Source organism: Chelonoidis abingdonii, chromosome 16 (genome assembly GCF_003597395.2).
Source record: "Chelonoidis abingdonii isolate Lonesome George chromosome 16, CheloAbing_2.0, whole genome shotgun sequence".
In the NCBI taxonomy this organism is placed as follows: Eukaryota; Metazoa; Chordata; order Testudines; family Testudinidae; genus Chelonoidis; species Chelonoidis abingdonii.
The window spans coordinates 17,233,825-17,251,587 of record NC_133784.1 but is presented as its reverse complement, the minus strand read 5'-3'; the positions used below and the strand labels follow the sequence as shown (position 1 = coordinate 17,251,587).

General features: G+C 50.1%; 1 protein-coding gene across 5 annotated transcripts in view; it reads left to right on the top strand.

Moving 5' to 3' along the window:
* The window catches only part of IP6K1 (inositol hexakisphosphate kinase 1), a 90,750-nt gene extending 75,839 nt beyond the window's left edge, over window positions 1-14,911 (top strand). For 4 of the 5 annotated variants that reach the window (XM_032765775.2, XM_032765778.2, XM_032765777.2 and 1 more), the window contains 4 exons: window positions 5,296-5,506; window positions 6,191-6,375; window positions 6,939-7,114; window positions 8,737-14,911. In XM_032765775.2, coding sequence (XP_032621666.1) covers window positions 5,296-5,506; window positions 6,191-6,375; window positions 6,939-7,114; window positions 8,737-9,246 — 1,082 coding nt within the window. In that variant the 3' untranslated portion in view covers window positions 9,247-14,911. The remainder of the gene's footprint in view (window positions 1-5,295; window positions 5,507-6,190; window positions 6,376-6,938; window positions 7,115-8,736) is intronic. The other variant, XM_032765779.2, reaches the window with a different exon arrangement.
* Window positions 14,912-17,763: the final 2,852 nt, after the last annotated feature.

Sequence of the window (17,763 nt, the reverse complement as noted above, 5' to 3'; positions counted from 1 at the left end):
TCCCCCCTAGCCTAAGATACAAGTTACAGCAAACAGAGGCAAAAATTCTTCCAGCGAAATACACATTTGCAAGGTAAGAAAACAAACATAAAACTAATCCGCCTTTTCTAGCTAGTACTTACTATTTTGAACATGAGAGACTGTTTCAGAAAGATTGGAGAAACCTGGTTGCATGTCTGATCCCTCTTAGTCCCAAGAGCAAACAAGGAACAAAACAAACAGCACAAACAAAGACTTCCCTCCACCAAGATTTGAAAGTATCTTATCTCCCGATTGGTCCTCTGGTCAGGTGTCCGTCAGGTTCACTGAGCTTCTTAACCCTTTACAGGTAAAAGAGACATTAACCCTTAACTATCTGTTTATGACAGTGATAGTACCTTTAAAGCTTGATGGATGTCTAGCTGGTCATCCCAAAGAGTTGGTGAAATCTTTACCCCTCCTGTATGTGCCACATTTGTCACTGAAAAACTATTCACAGATGTGTCAGTGTGAAAACATTCACTTGGAACTGAGTTTTTTCTATCCCTCCAAAAGCAAATAGTCTCTAGGAGTCACCGGACTGACCAGGAGCAACAATAATCTTTCAAAGTGACGAAAAACTAAAACTAGCTCTGGTTTAAAGTCTTCCATCTCCCGTGGGACATGTGGAATTGCCCTTCCCTGTGGATAGGCTTGGCAGAGTTAGATTTGCATGTATGTAATGTCAGTGGAGGAGGATGTTTATTTTTAAGCATTTTTAAAATTTGTAATCAATTTAAATTTTCCCATTTGTGGGAAATTATGGGGGAGTCACGTTATTTAGTGACAGTAGACGCTGAAGTTCAAAAGATTAAAGCTTTATAACGATTCGAACACACACTGTCAACATCAGATGTCAGACTATCCAAAGGAAATAGCCTTACATCAAATGCAAAGCTTTCAAGCAGCCGTTCCTTACGTTGCTGAGCTGTAAATGTGTATGACTGTGGATGGCAATATATTTTCATTGGTTTGTGTGTGTAGGGGAAATATAAAAACCAGCTCCTTCCACACCTAGAGGTAGGTTACTACAGGTCACCTCTTCCAGCCTCAAGTGGAAGCTTGAGTCAAAACCTGTGGGGAAGGGAGGTTTACAGCAGGAAAAGCATCTCCATTGGCACATGTCAGTACACCTCCCTCAAAGCTACTCCCTCAAGCCAAGGGGCAGGACTCTTGCCAGCTAAAACTCCTAGTTTCCCTTACTGCCCCCTTCTCTTCCTTCCAACCCGACTCTGGTCTCTGCCTGGCCCAAGCTCTTTGGGACACACGTGCTCTGCATGGCACATGCAGACTTTGGCTTCTCTTGTCCCCTTCCTGCCTGCACACTTATTACCGTAACTCCATCAATTGATTGCTGCACAACAGGCTGCCTGCTCCTCATGCCCCTCGGGAGTGGGAGTCCAGAACCCCAGGCTGGCATGCTTAAAAGCTGGGAGTTGCTGCCTTAGTCTGCCCAGGTACCCCGGAGAGTGTTAGTGTGCTAAGGGTAAGCAGGCAGACTTACAAACGTGGGGCATACCCAGCTCAGGTGCTGCTTCTCACAGTCGTGCCTCCATGAGGAAATCTTCATCTAACATGCTGGACACTGGGCTGGCTTCTCTGTGATTGATTGTGCACCTGGTAACGAGACAGAGTTGACAAATGCAAACAGCAATCCAAAAACGTCTATTTTCCCCCCTTTTTATCAAATTTTGGAAAATTTCACCCAGCTCTGGAAACAAGGAGAGACGGCTCAAGGTATGAGTGCAAACTCTCCTAGCCAGCAGCGATTACTGCCCTGTGAGGGCTTCTGTACAGGCCCCAGCCAGAGTGCCACTTTGCAGTCTGAAGAGGAGCCCTGAGTTGGAGCTGTATGGTGGCATTCCCACTTCCTGTTGCCATCCCTGCAGGGTGGAGTTACTATTGGGAGAGGGGCAGTTCTTAACTGGGTATTTCCAGAGTCTATAAGTTTAATGGCTTTCTCCATGTTGCACTAACACACTCTTCTGGGACATGTGGGGATACTAGGGGCATTTCCATGCAAGTGATACTGTGCAGCAAGCTGGGGTGTAACTCTGCCATGCTGCAGCCTGCCACAGCGCCAAGTGTCTGCGTGGGCCCAGCCACCACAGTGCTAACAGCTGCCTCGTGCACTTTGCTGTAGAGCTGGCTGAAGCAGCATTACATTAGAGTAGCCTTTTAATGCACAACAGCAGGTTCACCCAGACAGTTAGTGTGCAGCACACCGGAGCGCTCTAGATTTACCACCCCAGCTTGCCACACAGTCACTGCCCAGGTAGACGTGCTGAAGTGAGCAGCTCTTGACTTTCTAATTCCTGAGTATGGGGGCTTAGAGTCCAGTGCCCGAGTGGGCACTAGGAGCTTGATTGCTCAAGCCACAGCCCCACCAGGGAGAACTTATGTGCACAATGGCACTTAAGGAGACACCCTTGCCAATTGCTGTGGACAGTTGTTGCATCAACCCCAGCTCTAGCTGCAGGCCTGCCCCATTATTAACACCCCCAAAGCACCCCTGGAGCTTGGTGGCAGGGGACTGTGATGGCCTGTGCATGGAGGCGCAGGAATGCTATGACCCACAGTAAGATCACATCTCCAGGAATGCCGGCTCAGTAATTGGCTTGGTGTGCCCAGGTATAGCCCAGTGGCTCCTCTCCCCACAAATCTTAGAAAGCTCTTCTGCCCTAATCCACCAAAACTAGCACAGGGTGCCAGAATAGGCTTCGGAGGCCCCATGGCCAGCAGCCAAACTAGCCAATTTGACTCCTGGGCAGCCCTTATGAGTCTCCAAAAAGCCATGGGAACCCCAGTGAGCCCCATACTGGTGAGAGTGGCCCCAGCACCTCACAAGGCAGGTAGTTTTAGTATCTATGTCCCCCTCTCACTGCAGGATCTTAATGCCTCCTAGCCACTTCCAGTGGTACCCTGCCAAAGGTGGGGAGCTGTTACCCTCTGTACAGAGGGCCTGAGACCCAGAGAAACCAAGGCCACCTCCAAACATTTTGGTCTAAATGACTTACCCAGTATCACATTGAAAGTCTGTGTCGGGGCCAGCTCACCTGGGTCCCAGGCCAATGCCTTAAGAGGTTTTTAAGGCCTGGCTTGACAAAGCCCTAGCTGGGATGATTTAGTTTGGGTTTTCTTGCTTTGAGCAGGATGTTGGACTAGATGACCTCCTGAGGTCCCTTCCAACCCTGATATTCTGTGAGTCTATGATCAGGATTCTGGGGCTGAACTCCTGACCAGTACAAGATGTGTAATCCAGGGGTTAGACAGGATAAACAAGCAATAGATTTAGCACATTCACTCCCAAAGGCAACGTGGATGAGACCTGGGTTCTTTCCCCAGCTTTACCGGAAGTGACCTGCAACCTCAGTTGTTGTATCTCTTAAAATGAGGCAGTGGGGTAGGATAGCTACCTGCTCCTACAGTAGGGTATGAGGCCTCAGTAAAAAGGGCTGTTCGTGTAGTGCTTGGAAATATTATCAGCAGCCAGTGGAATAGGAATCTTAAACTCGTGGCTGTGGGGTCCCAGAGCTGTTGTGGCATGCAGCACAGTTCCCTGATTGCATCTGTGCAGTATTGCTACAGCTGGGTCACTCTTAGTGGCTGAGTGTGTAGAGCCAGACACAGTCTCATGGAGCACTGGAAAAAGTCATTTCTGGAGCTGAAGACTAGCTCTCGCTGGGTACAGACCAGTGATAGGAGTGTTGTGTGAATCTTTCCTCCTTTTCTCTCTCTCTCTCTCTCGGGACAAAAGCTCCATATTTAATGGGGCTGTATCACAGCAATCTCTTGACCAAATGCCCCACATTTGCATCATGAACTTTCCCCTAAGTCCTGAAATGCCATGTCTATTTTCAGTCAATTAGTTTTCAACCCTATTTAAATCAGGGCTTTAAACAGAAACTCTGTCATCCTCACTATGGAGTTGCTAGCATAACTAGGATAACTCCCAGAAGGGGTGTCAGGCATGTGCTGCCTCTGCTTGCTTCCTCATGCTGCTGAAAGGTAAAATGTCCGTTGTAACAATCTATCCCAATTTTGGACTACAAAAGCCACAGATGCAGGGTGAACCTTACCTGCATTAGCTGAAGGACAAGCTGCTGACATAGCAGGAGGATAAGAGATTAAACTTCCAGGCTTTCTGCAAACTGGGGGAGATGTGTTGCTGGGTTCCCTATGGGGGGAAGGATAGCTCAGTGGTTTAAGTATTGGCCTGCTAAACACAAGTCTGTGACTTCAATCCTGGGCTGATTGGGGAAGTTGCTGCAGCTGGGGCCACGCCCCAAACTGAGGGGCAGGGCCTAATAAGAAGGCCAGGGAAGCCAAGGGCAGACAGTCTTCCTCTGCCTGTAGAGGGAGAAGGGTCTGGTTGCCGAGAACCAGAGCAGGTACCTAGGGTAAAGCAGTGCTGGGGAAAGGCAGAGGAGCTGGAGAGCTCCTGCCTGGAAAGCCCCAGGCTGTGGCCTAGAATTAGGCTAGGAGGTACTGGGGTTGTAGGGTGCAACCCACGGGTAGGCCAAGGCAGCAGGTCCAAACCCCTTTGCTGATGATGAGTGGCTGATACTGCAGTCTGCCCCGGGGCTTGGGGCTAGACAATGACTGGCAGTAGCCTACACTGAAGCAAAGTGGGGATAGAGGGTGGGGGGTTCCCAGGGAGGGGAAACCCCAAAGAGGAAGGGGTTACTGCCAGGGGGGCAGAACCTCATGTAAAAGGGACACCGGGGGCCAGGGAGGGACACGGGGCCAGTAGCAGAAGCCGGAAGGCGGATCACCGGCCTGCAGAGGGTGCTCCAGCTGCAAGTTTGAGCTAATTCCCAGGAGTGATCAGCAGGAGGCGCTGCGGGGGTGAGTTCCGCCCTTCTACAGGGCCATTTAGGGATCTGGGCCAAAAATCTGGGGATTGGTCCTGCTTTGAGCAGGGAGTTGGACCAGATGACCTCCTGGGGTCCCTTCCAACCCTGATATTCTATGATCTATAATGACAGTTGAGGCTGGCCTGCTTGCAGGCATTCAGCTGCCATTGCCGTGTCCTCCTCTGCGGGGCTAATGGCTTGGGTGGGTAGTTTGTCTGAGGAATACTCCCTTTGCAAGATTCTCATGCAGGTTGCAGCATCTCAGATCCCTTCCTGCAGAACTGTTCCACAGTTCTAGGTTTGTATTGGGACTGTCTGCTTTCTCTTCCCTGCTGACAGCTCTTGCATTGCCAGTCACAGACATGTGCGGCTACTCCTTGAGGGACTGCTTGGACTGAGATAAGCTGCCTCTCTTTGGCAGGTGTGGTGTCCGTCTGCTTTGAGGGAGACAGTGATGGCTACATTAACCTGGTAGCATATCCCTATGTGGAGAGCGAGGTCTTGGAGCAGGATGACATGCCAGAGAAGGACCAGCCTCGGCGCAAGCACTCCCGCAGGAGCCTTCACAGATCCAGCAGTGTTGGTGAGCACAAGGAGGAGAGACTCAGCCTGGCCAGTGACAACCCTGAGAGGTAAAAGGACTGGGGCTGGGAACAGTGCAGTCTGCAAGCACACCACTTCCTCATCCCTCGGTCAGCTCTGGGGCTTCCTGGCAGAATAGCTCTCCCTTGCACTCCCCATGTCGTACACTGATTGGCCCCAGGTAGTGATGTAGTGCAGAGCTTTCTGGAGTGTGGTTCCTGGCTCACTTCTCAGTGTGCACACCTAACTGTCACACACTGCTCATTTCTAGGCAGCATCTCATCCCAGAAACTGGCCTGGTCCCTCCCTCTTTGAAGTGTGCTCAGGCTGGAGCTATGAGGCCCCTGGAGACTAGCTGCCTCTGTGGTGCATTCTTAAAGGTCCCTAGGGCAAGCTTTCTGCCTTTGCACGCTGGGGTGGTCTAAGGGAAGGTTCCCCTTTCAGAAGGCTGTGCCCTCTGCCGATCCTGCTTCTGCTCTGTGCAGATAGGCCCCTCCAGCATGGAGGCTCTGTTGCAGGCTCACCCAGGAAGAACTGCTGGCTTTCACTGAGACCAGAGACTGGCATTGCTGGGTTGGAGGTCAGGGCATGTAACAGGAGGGGGGATGGGGGAGATAATCCCTTGCCAGAAGAAAGTATTGGGTTCCAGTGCTGTAGTCTAACTCCTGTCTGTGACAGGTTAGCTGTCTAGCCAAGGACTCCGTAGCATGCATGTGTTCTTTTCTTTGTGCCAGCAGCATCCAAGAGACAAAGAGCCCCAAGGTAGAGCTGCACATCCATTCCGATGTTCCATTTCAGATGCTGGATGGGAACAGCGGCCTGAGCTCGGAAAAGATCAGCTACAACCCATGGAGTCTGCGCTGCCATAAGCAGCAGCTGAGCCGCATGAGATCGGAGTCCAAGGACCGAAAGCTCTACAGTATCCTCCAGAAAGCAGAGTCAGGGCAGCTGGCTGCGTTTTCCAGTATGGTGCCAGCAAAGGCTTCCCACCTCTGCAAGGAGTGGCCGGCACCTCACCCTTGGCTCATGCTCAGAGCACACGTTCCTTTTACCATCAACACAAGCAGAACCAGCTGAGCCAAAGTCTGGGGCCTCTTTTTTCATTACTCCTTCCATCTGTCCCTGCAGCAGTGTCTGTCCAGGCACCTGGAAGGAGAGTCAGGTTTCTTCCAAGGACGCTGGCAGTGCCTGCTGGCTAGGTGCCATCTGTGTCACCAAGTCACCTTTCCCTTTCTGTTCCCTCTGACAGAGACTGGGCTCATATTTTCCTGCCCACTACTACTGCCTTGTGGGCTCTTTTCTTTTCTCCATAGTGGACTCGTCATATTCCCTTCTTCTTGGCTGCTTTGTCGCTGATTCCCTTTTGTCCCCTCGTGCCCACTCCTCAGCATGCGTTACAGATCCAGGAGACCCCAGAGAACTCACTTGGTTCCTGGTGGTTGGCAGCTCTGAGAGATTAAATCTCCTTGACATGTTTCTTAGAGTTCCTTTTGCTGGAGAATGTGGTGCACCATTTCCGATTTCCCTGTGTGCTTGACCTGAAGATGGGGACCAGGCAGCATGGAGATGATGCTTCTGAAGAGAAGGCTGCTCGGCAGATGAAGAAGTGTGAACAGAGCACCTCAGCGACGCTGGGTGTGAGAGTTTGTGGAATGCAGGTACAGTATCCCAGGGATTGTCTGGGGCATCTTCCCCACCCCTCCTCGAACATCCCCAGCCACCCGGGGACAGCACAGCAAGATAGTGCTCTCCGCTGGGCAGTGTTCGTGTGGCACTTCTTCCTTCCCAGCCCCTTGACAGCCTGCTACTAGTCGTGTGTTCCAAAGAGTCTATGCTGTTGCACATCACTTTCCTCTCCGTTCCACTGGAATGAAGGAGTCTGTAACTTCTCATGGAGTGGAATGGGCCATGGCCTGCTTTGCACAGTAACCAAATGTTCTGAGTGTCATAGAGAAGTGCTAAAATCCAGCAAGCCTAATTAACAAGCTCAGTAACAATATAGACACAAGAACAAATGGAGATAAACTGGCCATCAGGAAATTTAGACTTGAAATTAGACAAAGGTTTCTAACCATCAGAGGAGTGAAGTTCTGGAACAGCCTTCCAAGGGAAGCAGTGAGGGCAAAAGATATCTGGCTTCAAGACTAAGCTTGATAAGTTTATGGAGGGGGTGGTATGATGGGATAGCCAATTAATTGCCAAAATTAGATCTTTTGACTATTAGCGGTAAATATACCCAATGGCCTGTGACAGGATGTTAGCTGGGATGGGATCTGAGTTACTACAGAGAATTCTTTCCTGGGTGATGACTGGTGAATCTTGCCCACATGCTTAGGTTTTAGCTGATTGCCATATTTGGAATTGGGAAGGAATTTTCCTCCAGGGCAGATTTGGCAGAGGCCCTGGGTTTTTTTCGCCTTCCTCTGCAGAGTGGGGCACGGGTCACCTGCTGGAGGGTTCTCTGCACCTTGAAGTCTTTAAACCATGATTTGAGGACTTCAGTAACTCAGACATAGGCTAGGGGTTTATTACAGAAGTGGGTGGGTGAGATTCTGTGGCTTGCGTTGTGCAGGAGGTCAGACTAGATGATCATAATGGTCCTTTCTGACCTTAAAGTCTATGACTCTAGTGAAGAGCCTAGCAATTGATGCCTATTCCAGCCAGGTCAGTGGTGCCTGGGGTCTTGTCTCAGTAGCATCTCTCATACAGTCACAGACCACTTGTGGTTTCCTATACTTAGAGGAGAGGGGAGTTCCTTTCTTCCCTTCTGGATATGCCCTGAAGCATAAGGATTGAATGTCCTTGTACTCCTACTCTGGCTAGTGTGATGGGGAGGTGCTGCTTACAGTGGAGGACCTGGTCCTTTTCTGGAATCTGATTCTACAGCAATGAGTGCCACGGGTTAGTTGTGTGCCATGGGTTAGTCATATGCCATGCCAAGGGGCAGACTCCTCTTAGCAATCTCTCCATTCCATGTGGTCATGTGTGAAGTTTCTCCCCACCTCCCTACTTTGGACACACTTTGCTGTGCTAAAGGATGTGCTGTTCTCTGCTCCTGGAAACCCGGCCTGGGCAGCCTTCAGTATCCTAGGCAGTGTGAGAAGGGAATGTCCCACCTTGCCTGTAAAGTTTCCAGGAGCACTACACAGGTTTTAGACAGACCTACCTGCTGTTGAGTGTCAGGATGTCCCCTCAGTGTCATGGCACAGGGCAGTCCAGTCTTTCACTGTAACTATATGTCACTCGTGCTTCCCAGCTAACTTGAGCTCTGGTGTTCTAGGTCTATCAGCTGGACACGGGACATTACTTATGCAGAAATAAGTACTACGGCCGTGGTCTCTCCATTGAGGGGTTCCGCAATGCCCTCTACCAGTACCTCCACAATGGCCTAGAGCTGCGCAAGGACCTCTTTGAGCCCATACTCGCCAAACTCCGGAGCCTGAAGGCTGTGCTGGAGAGGCAGGCATCCTACCGCTTCTACTCCAGCTCCCTCCTCATCATTTATGACGGGAAGGACAATAGGGCAGGCATGTTCATGGAGCGCAGGGCAGAGATGCGCCTAAAGCGGGTGGACACCTCTCTCCCAGAGAGCCTGCAGGATGACACCAGCACAGAGCCCAACCCTTCTGCCCAGCCCAAGGTGGATGTGCGCATGATTGACTTTGCACACAGCACATTCAAAGGGTTTCGGGATGACCCCACTGTGCATGATGGACCTGACATGGGCTATGTATTTGGGCTGGAAAACCTCATCAACATAATGGAACAGATGCGGGAGGGGAACCAGTAGGCCTGGGCTGTGCCCGTTCATTCCTACCCTAGTGGCAGGAGCAGGAAGAAGCAAACAACTTTCGTATTCAATGGTTCACTCGCTCCCTTGTTTATAACTGTCCCTTGGGCTGGAAGATCTGTGTGAGGAGTGTTAAGATCTCTGCCGTCCTGCTGCCCGTGTGGTTTTGACTGCACTGGCCTTACCTTCTGGAGGAGGCTCTCAGAGGCCCTGCTGGGTGACAAGCTCGCTGCTGTTGTGCATCAATCTCTTCATTGTGTATGTATTCTAGAAAGAGGACCTGGCCACAGGGAAGAGAGGAGTAAGCCAGCCCTTCAGGGTGGAGATCGAGGTTGCACTGCCTCTGCTCCCCAGAAGTCCCAGCAGAGCCTTTGGTTTGAACCTCTTCTGTCATTTGGAAAGGGCATTCGTTCAAATGAACCGGAAGTATCTATGGGGCTGATGGGTGCAGCACACTCATAGTTTCCTACGGTACCAGCTGTTGGAACAGCTAGCCCTGCCCCAGGGTTGTGATTGATTGATTGACTGAGGAGTTAGTTTATGATACCGCATTTATCTTCTCCATTTTGGGCATTGTGATAAATCATCCCAAATGGGCAGGAATAAATGACCAAACAAAACCCATTGCAGAGCTGCAGCAATGGGTAAATCGCCTTGCCCCACAGACTGCTGTGGGGTCAGTCAGGGAGGCTTTGCTACCACCCCAGCTGGCAGAGAAACTTGTGCAGGGCTGTAAGGGCAGGCAGGCCTGAAGGAGTTTGTTCGACCAGGGATAAGCGTGATGTTCCTGTGAGATTGACCCTGCCTCGGTGCAGTGTTCCAATGAGAGTTCAGCTACCTGGCCACAGTATTGTTAACAGCAAGTGAATTCACACCCTAGCTGTTTCACTAGGGTATATCAAGCTACTCCCAGCCTCAGTGTTTGTATAGCATAGGCACAGCAGCTGGGATGGGAGTATCTTCCTAGCCACATCCAGACCAGGCACTGCAGCATGAGACTGTTGTCTTCTTTGACTCCTCCTGGGGCAGGGCTGACCCATTTCACACTCTGGAACAGTCCGTCACACTCCCTGGGGTGGGAAAAGGGAAGTGGCTGAGGGGTCGGGATTTCAGCCTTACCTTGGAAGGATCCTAGTGGAGTTAATGAGGAAGAAGAGTCTTAGCTGAACTGACAGAGGGCTTCAGGCTGTCCCCATCATGTTGTCTTTTGAGCCCCATGCTGGAGTTGCTCATTCGCAGAAGTGCCTCTTCTGTGGGTGGAAACAGCTGCTTGGCTGGCATGGTGTCCCCCTACCTGGCCTACTCTCAGGGAACTGATATCTGCTGGCTTGTGTTAGGGTTGGATACAGCTGTCTGGCTGAACATGGCTTGGCTGTGCTCTGGCCCTAGTCTTCACTCCCACAAGTGGATTTCTGACTTGAGTGACAGCAGGAAAAAGAGGTGCTCTGACCTCTCAGAGCTAAGCGAAAGCATCAGGTCACCGCCTGAGCAAAGCTGTCTAGTCTCCAAGCTGAGGATGGACACAGTGCCTGTGGCTCAGGGTTTTCTGTGTCAGAGGGATTCTCCATCTAAATGTGTCATTTCTGTGGCCCTGAGACTACCTCTTCTCACCCAAACTGTCATCTGCAGGTGAGTGCTTGGCCCTGCACATTGCAGATGCACTAGGCTCTTTGACTCTGCACTTTGCCTGGGGAGCATATGTGCAGGGGCGTATCCATCTGCGGTTTCTGCAGAGAGTGCAGGATTTGGGGTCGTGGGGTCTCAATCCTGTTACTGCTAGTTGGCGAAAGAGGGGAACAGTACTCAAATTTGTGCTAAAGCTTAAGACTGTCTCTTGATTACTCTGCTGAGCTTGGTTAAAGCCCATGCCCCCCTCATGCCTTGCAGATGGGGGCTGGGCTCTTGGCCATGGCATTATTACATTTGTTAGGTTACTCCTTCCTCTGTGTCCATTAGCTCTTCCTCCACAAGCAGCTGCTAATGAGATTTTCTCAGTGGCCAGGACACAGCAGCCAAAGATGGGCTGCTGGAGGCAATGCAGTTGTTTCCGTGGTTGAAGCAAAGAAGTCCAAGTTAGCTGGGCAGAAATGCATTATGGTCCTTGGGCATTGTGACCAATCAAATCCTAGTCTAGTGGCCTGCCTCCTCACTGGCCCTACTATGGCAGGTAGCGCTAAGAAGGGGCATTTCACACCAGGAAGGGGACTCCTCCACATGTGGTTGCTTGGTCTTTCAACATTCTCATTTTCCCCTATTCTGGGTATTGTTGAGGGAAGCGGGGATATGTCACAGCTCTCTCTTGTTTCTCCCCTTGGATCCTGCACTGAAGTCCTAATGCTGAGTGTGGCAAGGCTTGTATGTTGACTTTGGTCCAGTACCAGCCCTGTATTAGATCCTGGTTCCAGGGTCACACCAACATAGCTGGCCTGTGCAGGAGCTCCTGTCTCTACACCAGTCTCCTCAGTCATAGTGAGAGGTGTATACACAGATCACTAGCAACATGGTGCATCTCCTGTTTGGCTCCGTGTGATTCCCCTTGCCAAGTATCTTTGGACCATCCTGATAAAATTTTCAGAACTTGTAAATAGCCTTGACAACGGAATTGTTCTTCTTGTTGGAGGGGTTTTTATTCTGTTTGTGCTTCATGAATAACCAAAAGAAATGAAAGGTTTAGTTTTGCCAGTGCTGCAGTGTTATGTTTCTACATAGCATGATCACAATGCACAGCCTTGCTCAGTAGCAATAACCCTTCCCATCCCATCGGAGTGCAGTGACACGCAGGACATGGCGTCGGATGAGCCTCAGGCTGGGCAGGAGATGAATGCAAGTGTCTTGGACTTCTGGAGGCTCGAGTTGCTTATCTGGCTTAGAGCACAAATGGAATGGCTGTTTTCCTGCTAATCCCTCCTAGACACCGTCAACACACTCCATGTCACCCTCGCTGCAGCCTCCTTAATACAGGCATAGCTGGAATTGAGGTACATAGGCATTGCCAGCTGTGGGACATTCCCCCAGAGCATACATGATGGAAGTGAGGCACTTTCACATCTGGCTGTCAATCCAGGGCGAGTTAGTAACTCAAAGGTAGCCCAGTGGGCATGCTGCATGGGCAGCCCCTGCATCTTGGCACTTCCTTGAACCCAGAGCAACATGGGGCAGTGGAAGCAATAGAAAGGCATCAAGTGGGAGGTGGCCAGGTCAGCAACACATGAAGAAAGTTGTTTCCGCAGCTGTTCTTTGCGGTGAGACTTCTAGATAATTGCTCTGGACGAACATGGAGACGTTGCTGGATTTATCTCCCTCTTGCTCTCGGAGATTCAGCATAGAGCTGGATGCTGGCTCTGCAAGCAGCTCTCCTTGATGTTTCCAAAGCAGTAAATGTCCCCAAAAGTGAGACTTGCAGATCCATTGGCTCCTGGTAGCCTCACAGCTTGCCCTGCCTTGCAGAGAAGGGAATGAAGGGAATGTACCCCCAGGGGTCTGCTTCTGCCCAGGGCTCGTACAGGATGTTCTCGGCTCCTTCTCTGTTATGTGGATGGCCTTTGTTGCTGGTTTACAGAGATTGTTACTTTACTAGTTTGGGTGAAACAAAAAGTTACTCTTAGGAACTATAGCCCCAAGCATGGCCAAGGTCAGAGCATTTGCTGTTAAAACTGTGTAGCAAGTGTTCTTCCCCTTCTGGGACCAGGAACCAGGAGTCTCTAGATAGCCCCTTCCTGAGCAATGTGCCAGCCCCTGGCTACTGCCTCTGTCTAGGCAAATCCTCACATTAGATAATTACAACAATTCTGCTAACTGCATAGTTACCACAAGGAGGTAGGAGTGAATTGGTATAATGTAACCCTGACCTAAGAGTTTCCCAAGTGAGTGCACCCTTACGTTTAAATGCAGAGGACTGGCTGACCTGGCCATAAATGCAGCTATTTGGTGTTGAGTCCAAGGTTATGAGGGTGCTTTTTGGACAGCGCTTTCCAGAAGACTATCTTGCATGCATTGTACACAGTCAAATCCACTTCAGGTGTGTGCAGATAAATAGTCCTTCAGTCCTGTCAAGCAGCATAACCCGTTTGCCTCCTTTCAGAATTTGTGAACATTTCACACCCAGCAGCGTGAACGTCGGTAGCAGAATATACGCACTCTGTGGTTGGCTTCATGTGGAAAGATGGACTTGCTTTCAGCCTTTTGGAATACGTAGCCAGTCAATCTCTAGCAATAGTATGATCTGCTAGCACTGAGAGCATGTATAGGTCTATTATCAGTGCAAGGGTTTCTCTGTATCTAGGTCCCTGGTCTTACAAACATGGACAAAAGAGAACAAGACTGTTCTACAGATAAACACTCTGTGGTTGGGAGGGCAGCAGGGGCTTGTTTTGTTGCCTAAAGCCATGGGGATTTGGATGGGTTGCTGCTGTCTTGGGGAAGATGTTGGGCTGTTGTCCTCCTTTCCTGGCCTGGCGGTTATTCCTGCCCCGTATCTTGGCATTGGTGGCTCTTCTTACTGTGTCAGTGGGAGTGGATGCCACTTTCCCTAGCTAGCAGTTTTGATATTTGAGTTGGGCTGGTAAGTGTAATCTCTGTATAAGAATTAGCAAATGTAAGGCTTTGAAGCCTTCCTGTGGAGATGTTAAATCTGCATAAAGCACACCTGGCTCCAAAGTGGGTAGCACATTCTGTGCAGTTTTTTGAATTTGGCCCCTTACGTGTAGTGGCTTCTCTCAACTCTTGTGCTAGAACAAAAGCTGCAGGGAGCCAGTTTTCTCCAGACCTGGAGAAGGACGGGAAGGACTCATCAGCTGTAACTTGCTCATTCCTGCACCCTAGCCTGTGTGACCTCAGGCTTGTGCCAAACAGCCCTGTCCCCACAGAGGACCAAACCCTGACTCAGGGCCCGCTTGCATGCCTGCTGCTCTTGGGTGTGTTACGTTACGGGGCCAATGGAGGAGCAGTAGCTGCTCGAGGATGTTTGCCCAACCCAGAGCTATGTCACCTCACTCATCACATAAAGCTGATGTTCAAGATAACATGGAGGGTGCAGTCTGTGGATGTGGCAGCTTCTCAGCATGCACTACTCCGTTGTGATGCAATCAGCCTGGTTGTACTGCTTGCTCTATAGGCCAAACCTCCATGTTAAAGTGGAGAGCAGTGACATTCTGACCTCCTGGAGGGGCAATTGTTGAGACTCCAGTCCTGCGACTTCCTCATTTTTATGATGGGCCCCATCTCCTCGTTTCCCACTCCTAGACTCTGCCTAGAACAGAGTCACTCAAACCAGAAGTTCAGACTTCGGTGTTTGTATTTGTACTGTTATTGCATGTTTATCTCAGGAGCAAAATGCTTGTGTACTTGAAAGGTCCAGGTGTGGAGGGATCTGTGGCAAGTGTAGGAGGACCTGTTACTGGGGGAGGGGAAGGGGCCGTTTGAAACAGAGAGCTTTAACCCTCTCCTGTCCTGCATCCATTTGGCTTGTCTGAGAGGTATGCAGCATCATATTGTCTTCAAGCATTTCCTGCATATTTTTAGAATTCTCTTTCAGCCCCACTTTACTGGGCCAAGTCAAGCTTATGGGCATGAAAAGTACCAGTACCTGTACTCCAGAAGCTGCAACGTTACCTCTTCTGCTGTCTCTAAAGTCATGTATATACAAATAAAAGCTGTTAGAAATTTAGCAGTGATGTGCAAATCTCTCTGTGCTGTTGTCTTCTCCCACCAAACATTTCCCAAACTTCTGGTATCAGCTAGGCTGCAGGAGTGTCCACCAGGCACTTCCTTACCACAGATAGGGAATGATCTGAAAAGACACAGCTGAATTGGTGGGGGGAGGGGGTATAACATACGTGCCAATCAGTCAGGGTAGTGATAGTGTGGCTTTGCCATCTTTGATCTGAGTACACTGCACTGGTTATGGTGAGAAAATTGACCAGAGAGGAATCCAGGGACTCCTATGAGAACACAGCAGCCTACGCTTCCTCTAACTGCTGTGCAGTCTCAGACACTGCCTGGGAAAGGATCTCCACAGCCCATTGGACATCAGCGTGGCCATGGTTACAGAGGCACCAATAGTGGTTTCATAGTTAAGGTTGAGTTTTGCAATGTAGGGATTCAGCTTTTTACGGAGGAAGAATACAGTGTACCCTCTATAAGTTCTGCACTAACATCTGTTAATATTTGAGTTACAATTCAGTAAAAATGGGCACAATTAACCGTTCCCCTTGTCGGCTTTCACTTCTGTAGCTAACAAGTAGCTGGCTTTTACCATTCACAGGCCTGCAAACTAGTGCACTGGCCAAGTTGAAACTTGGTTTTAAAAAACGGTTACTCACCTTCTCGTAACTGTTCTTCAAGATCCAGTGTTCATGTCCATTCCAATCAGGTGTGTGCAGATGCACAGTAGCAGGAAGATTTTTTTCCCCTAGCAGCATCCATGTGGTTGGTCTTGGTGCCCTCTGGAGTGGCGCATTCTTGGCATCCAATTAAGCGCCCTGTCAACTTGCCACCCCCTCAGTTCTTTCTTGCCGGCTACTCCCACAGAAGGGAAGGAGGATGGGTATTGGAAGACATGAACAACTCATCTCAAAGAACAGTTACGAGAAGGTGAGTAACTGTTTTTTCTTCTTTGAGTGTGTGTTCCTGTCTATTCCAATCAGGTGACTCAAAAGTCCAAGTTCAGGAGGTGGGGTCAGAGTTGTCCGCTGATTGTAGTGCTGTATCATCTCTGGCCTGCTGGGTAATTGCGTAGTGTGTGGTGGAAGTGTGGGTGGAGGACTACGTTGCCACCCTGCAGATTTCCTGAGTGAGAACTTGAGCCAGGAATGGTGTTGATGAAGCCTGCACCTTGGTGGAGTGTGCAGTGATTGGAGATACAGGGACACCTGCCAGGATGTAGCACTCATGAATATAGGATGTTATCCAGGACGAGATGCGTTGTGATGCCACAGGCAGACCTTTCATTCTGTCCGCCACTGCCGTGAATAACTGGACCAATTTTCGGAATGGCTTCATTCTCTCAGTCTAGAATACTAGCACCCTGTGAACATCTAGAGAGTGAAGTCTCTGCTCCCTGCTACTGGAATTAGGCTTAGGGTAGAATACCTGGAGAAAGATGTCCTGATTGATGTGAAACTGGTGATACAACCTTTGGTAGGAAAGCAGGGTGAGATCTGAGCTGAATCTTGTCCTTAAGCTCAGACACTCTCCTGACTGAGGTTATAGCTATCAGGAATGGGACTTTGTAAGAGAGGTAGAGTAGGGAGCATGCCGCCAAGAGCTCAAAGGGTGGTGCTATGAGTCTAGAAAGGACCAGGTTGAGGTCCCAAGTCGGGACAGGCTACTGGACGTGAGGGTATAGCCTGCTGAGGCCTTTTAGAAATTGGCTGACCATCGGGTAAGCAAAGACAGAACAGCCCTCCACATCCGAGTGGAATGCTGAGATGGCGGTGTGGAGTGTGGGGAAGTCAGGGCCCTGCACCCCTGGTCCTGAGATTTACCGTGACTGCCAGCCAGCCAGTAAAATAGAAGGTTTATTAGATGACAGGAACACAGTCCCAAGTGGAGCGAGTAGGTACAACCATAAACTCTCAATCAAGTCCTTCTGGGGGGGTTCAGGGAGCTTAGACCCCAGCTTGGAGTTCCCTGCATTGCACCACCCAGCCCAAGACTGAAACAAAACCACCTCCAGCAGCTTTCTCCAGCCCTCCCCCCAGCACTTCCTTTCCTTTGTTTACTCTCCCAGGCAGAGGGAGTCACTTCTCCCAACCCTCCTCCTGGCTCAGGTTACAGCTCAGGTAGCTTCCTTCAGGGGAAGTCCCCCATCCCCAATGTAACTTTCCTGCAACATTCCCAGGTCAAATGCTTCCTGCTCCGTCACATCTCTCCCAACTTTGAGACTGAACTGAGTGGGGTCACTTTGACCAGTGACCTAGCGAAGTTTAGGGCCCCCTTTCCAGGACAGTGCGTCCACTATTAGGTTGGCACTTTCCTTCACATGGACCATGTCCATGTCATAATTTTGTAGGAGCAGGCTTCAGCTTAGGAGCTTGGCGTTGGCTCCTTTTATCTGGTGTAGCCAGATTAAGGGAGAGTGGTTGATGTACACGGTGAAGTGTTGCCCAAACAGATATGACTCTTGTTGTTTTTTTTTAAGGGCCCACACCATGGCCAGGCAGTTTTGCATAGTTTTGCTTCCAGGGTAGCAACTTTTTCCTCAGGTACATGATGGGGTGTTTCTTCCCCTTTTTATCCTCCTACATTAACACTGCCTCCAGTTCTGTGTCTGAGGCATTGGTGAACACCATAAAGAGCTTGTCAAAGTTTGGGTTTGCCAGAACTGGGCCACTGACCAGACCCTCCTTCAGCTCCCAGAGAGCCTCCTGGCACTTCTCGGTCCAGACCCCCTTGTTTGGCCGTCCCCTTTTTGCACAGCTCAGTGACGGCTTTGGCACTAAAGTGGGGCACGAACCTTTGATAGTACCCCGTCATTTTAATAAAGGCTTGGACCTGCTTTTTGGTTTGGGGAGTAGG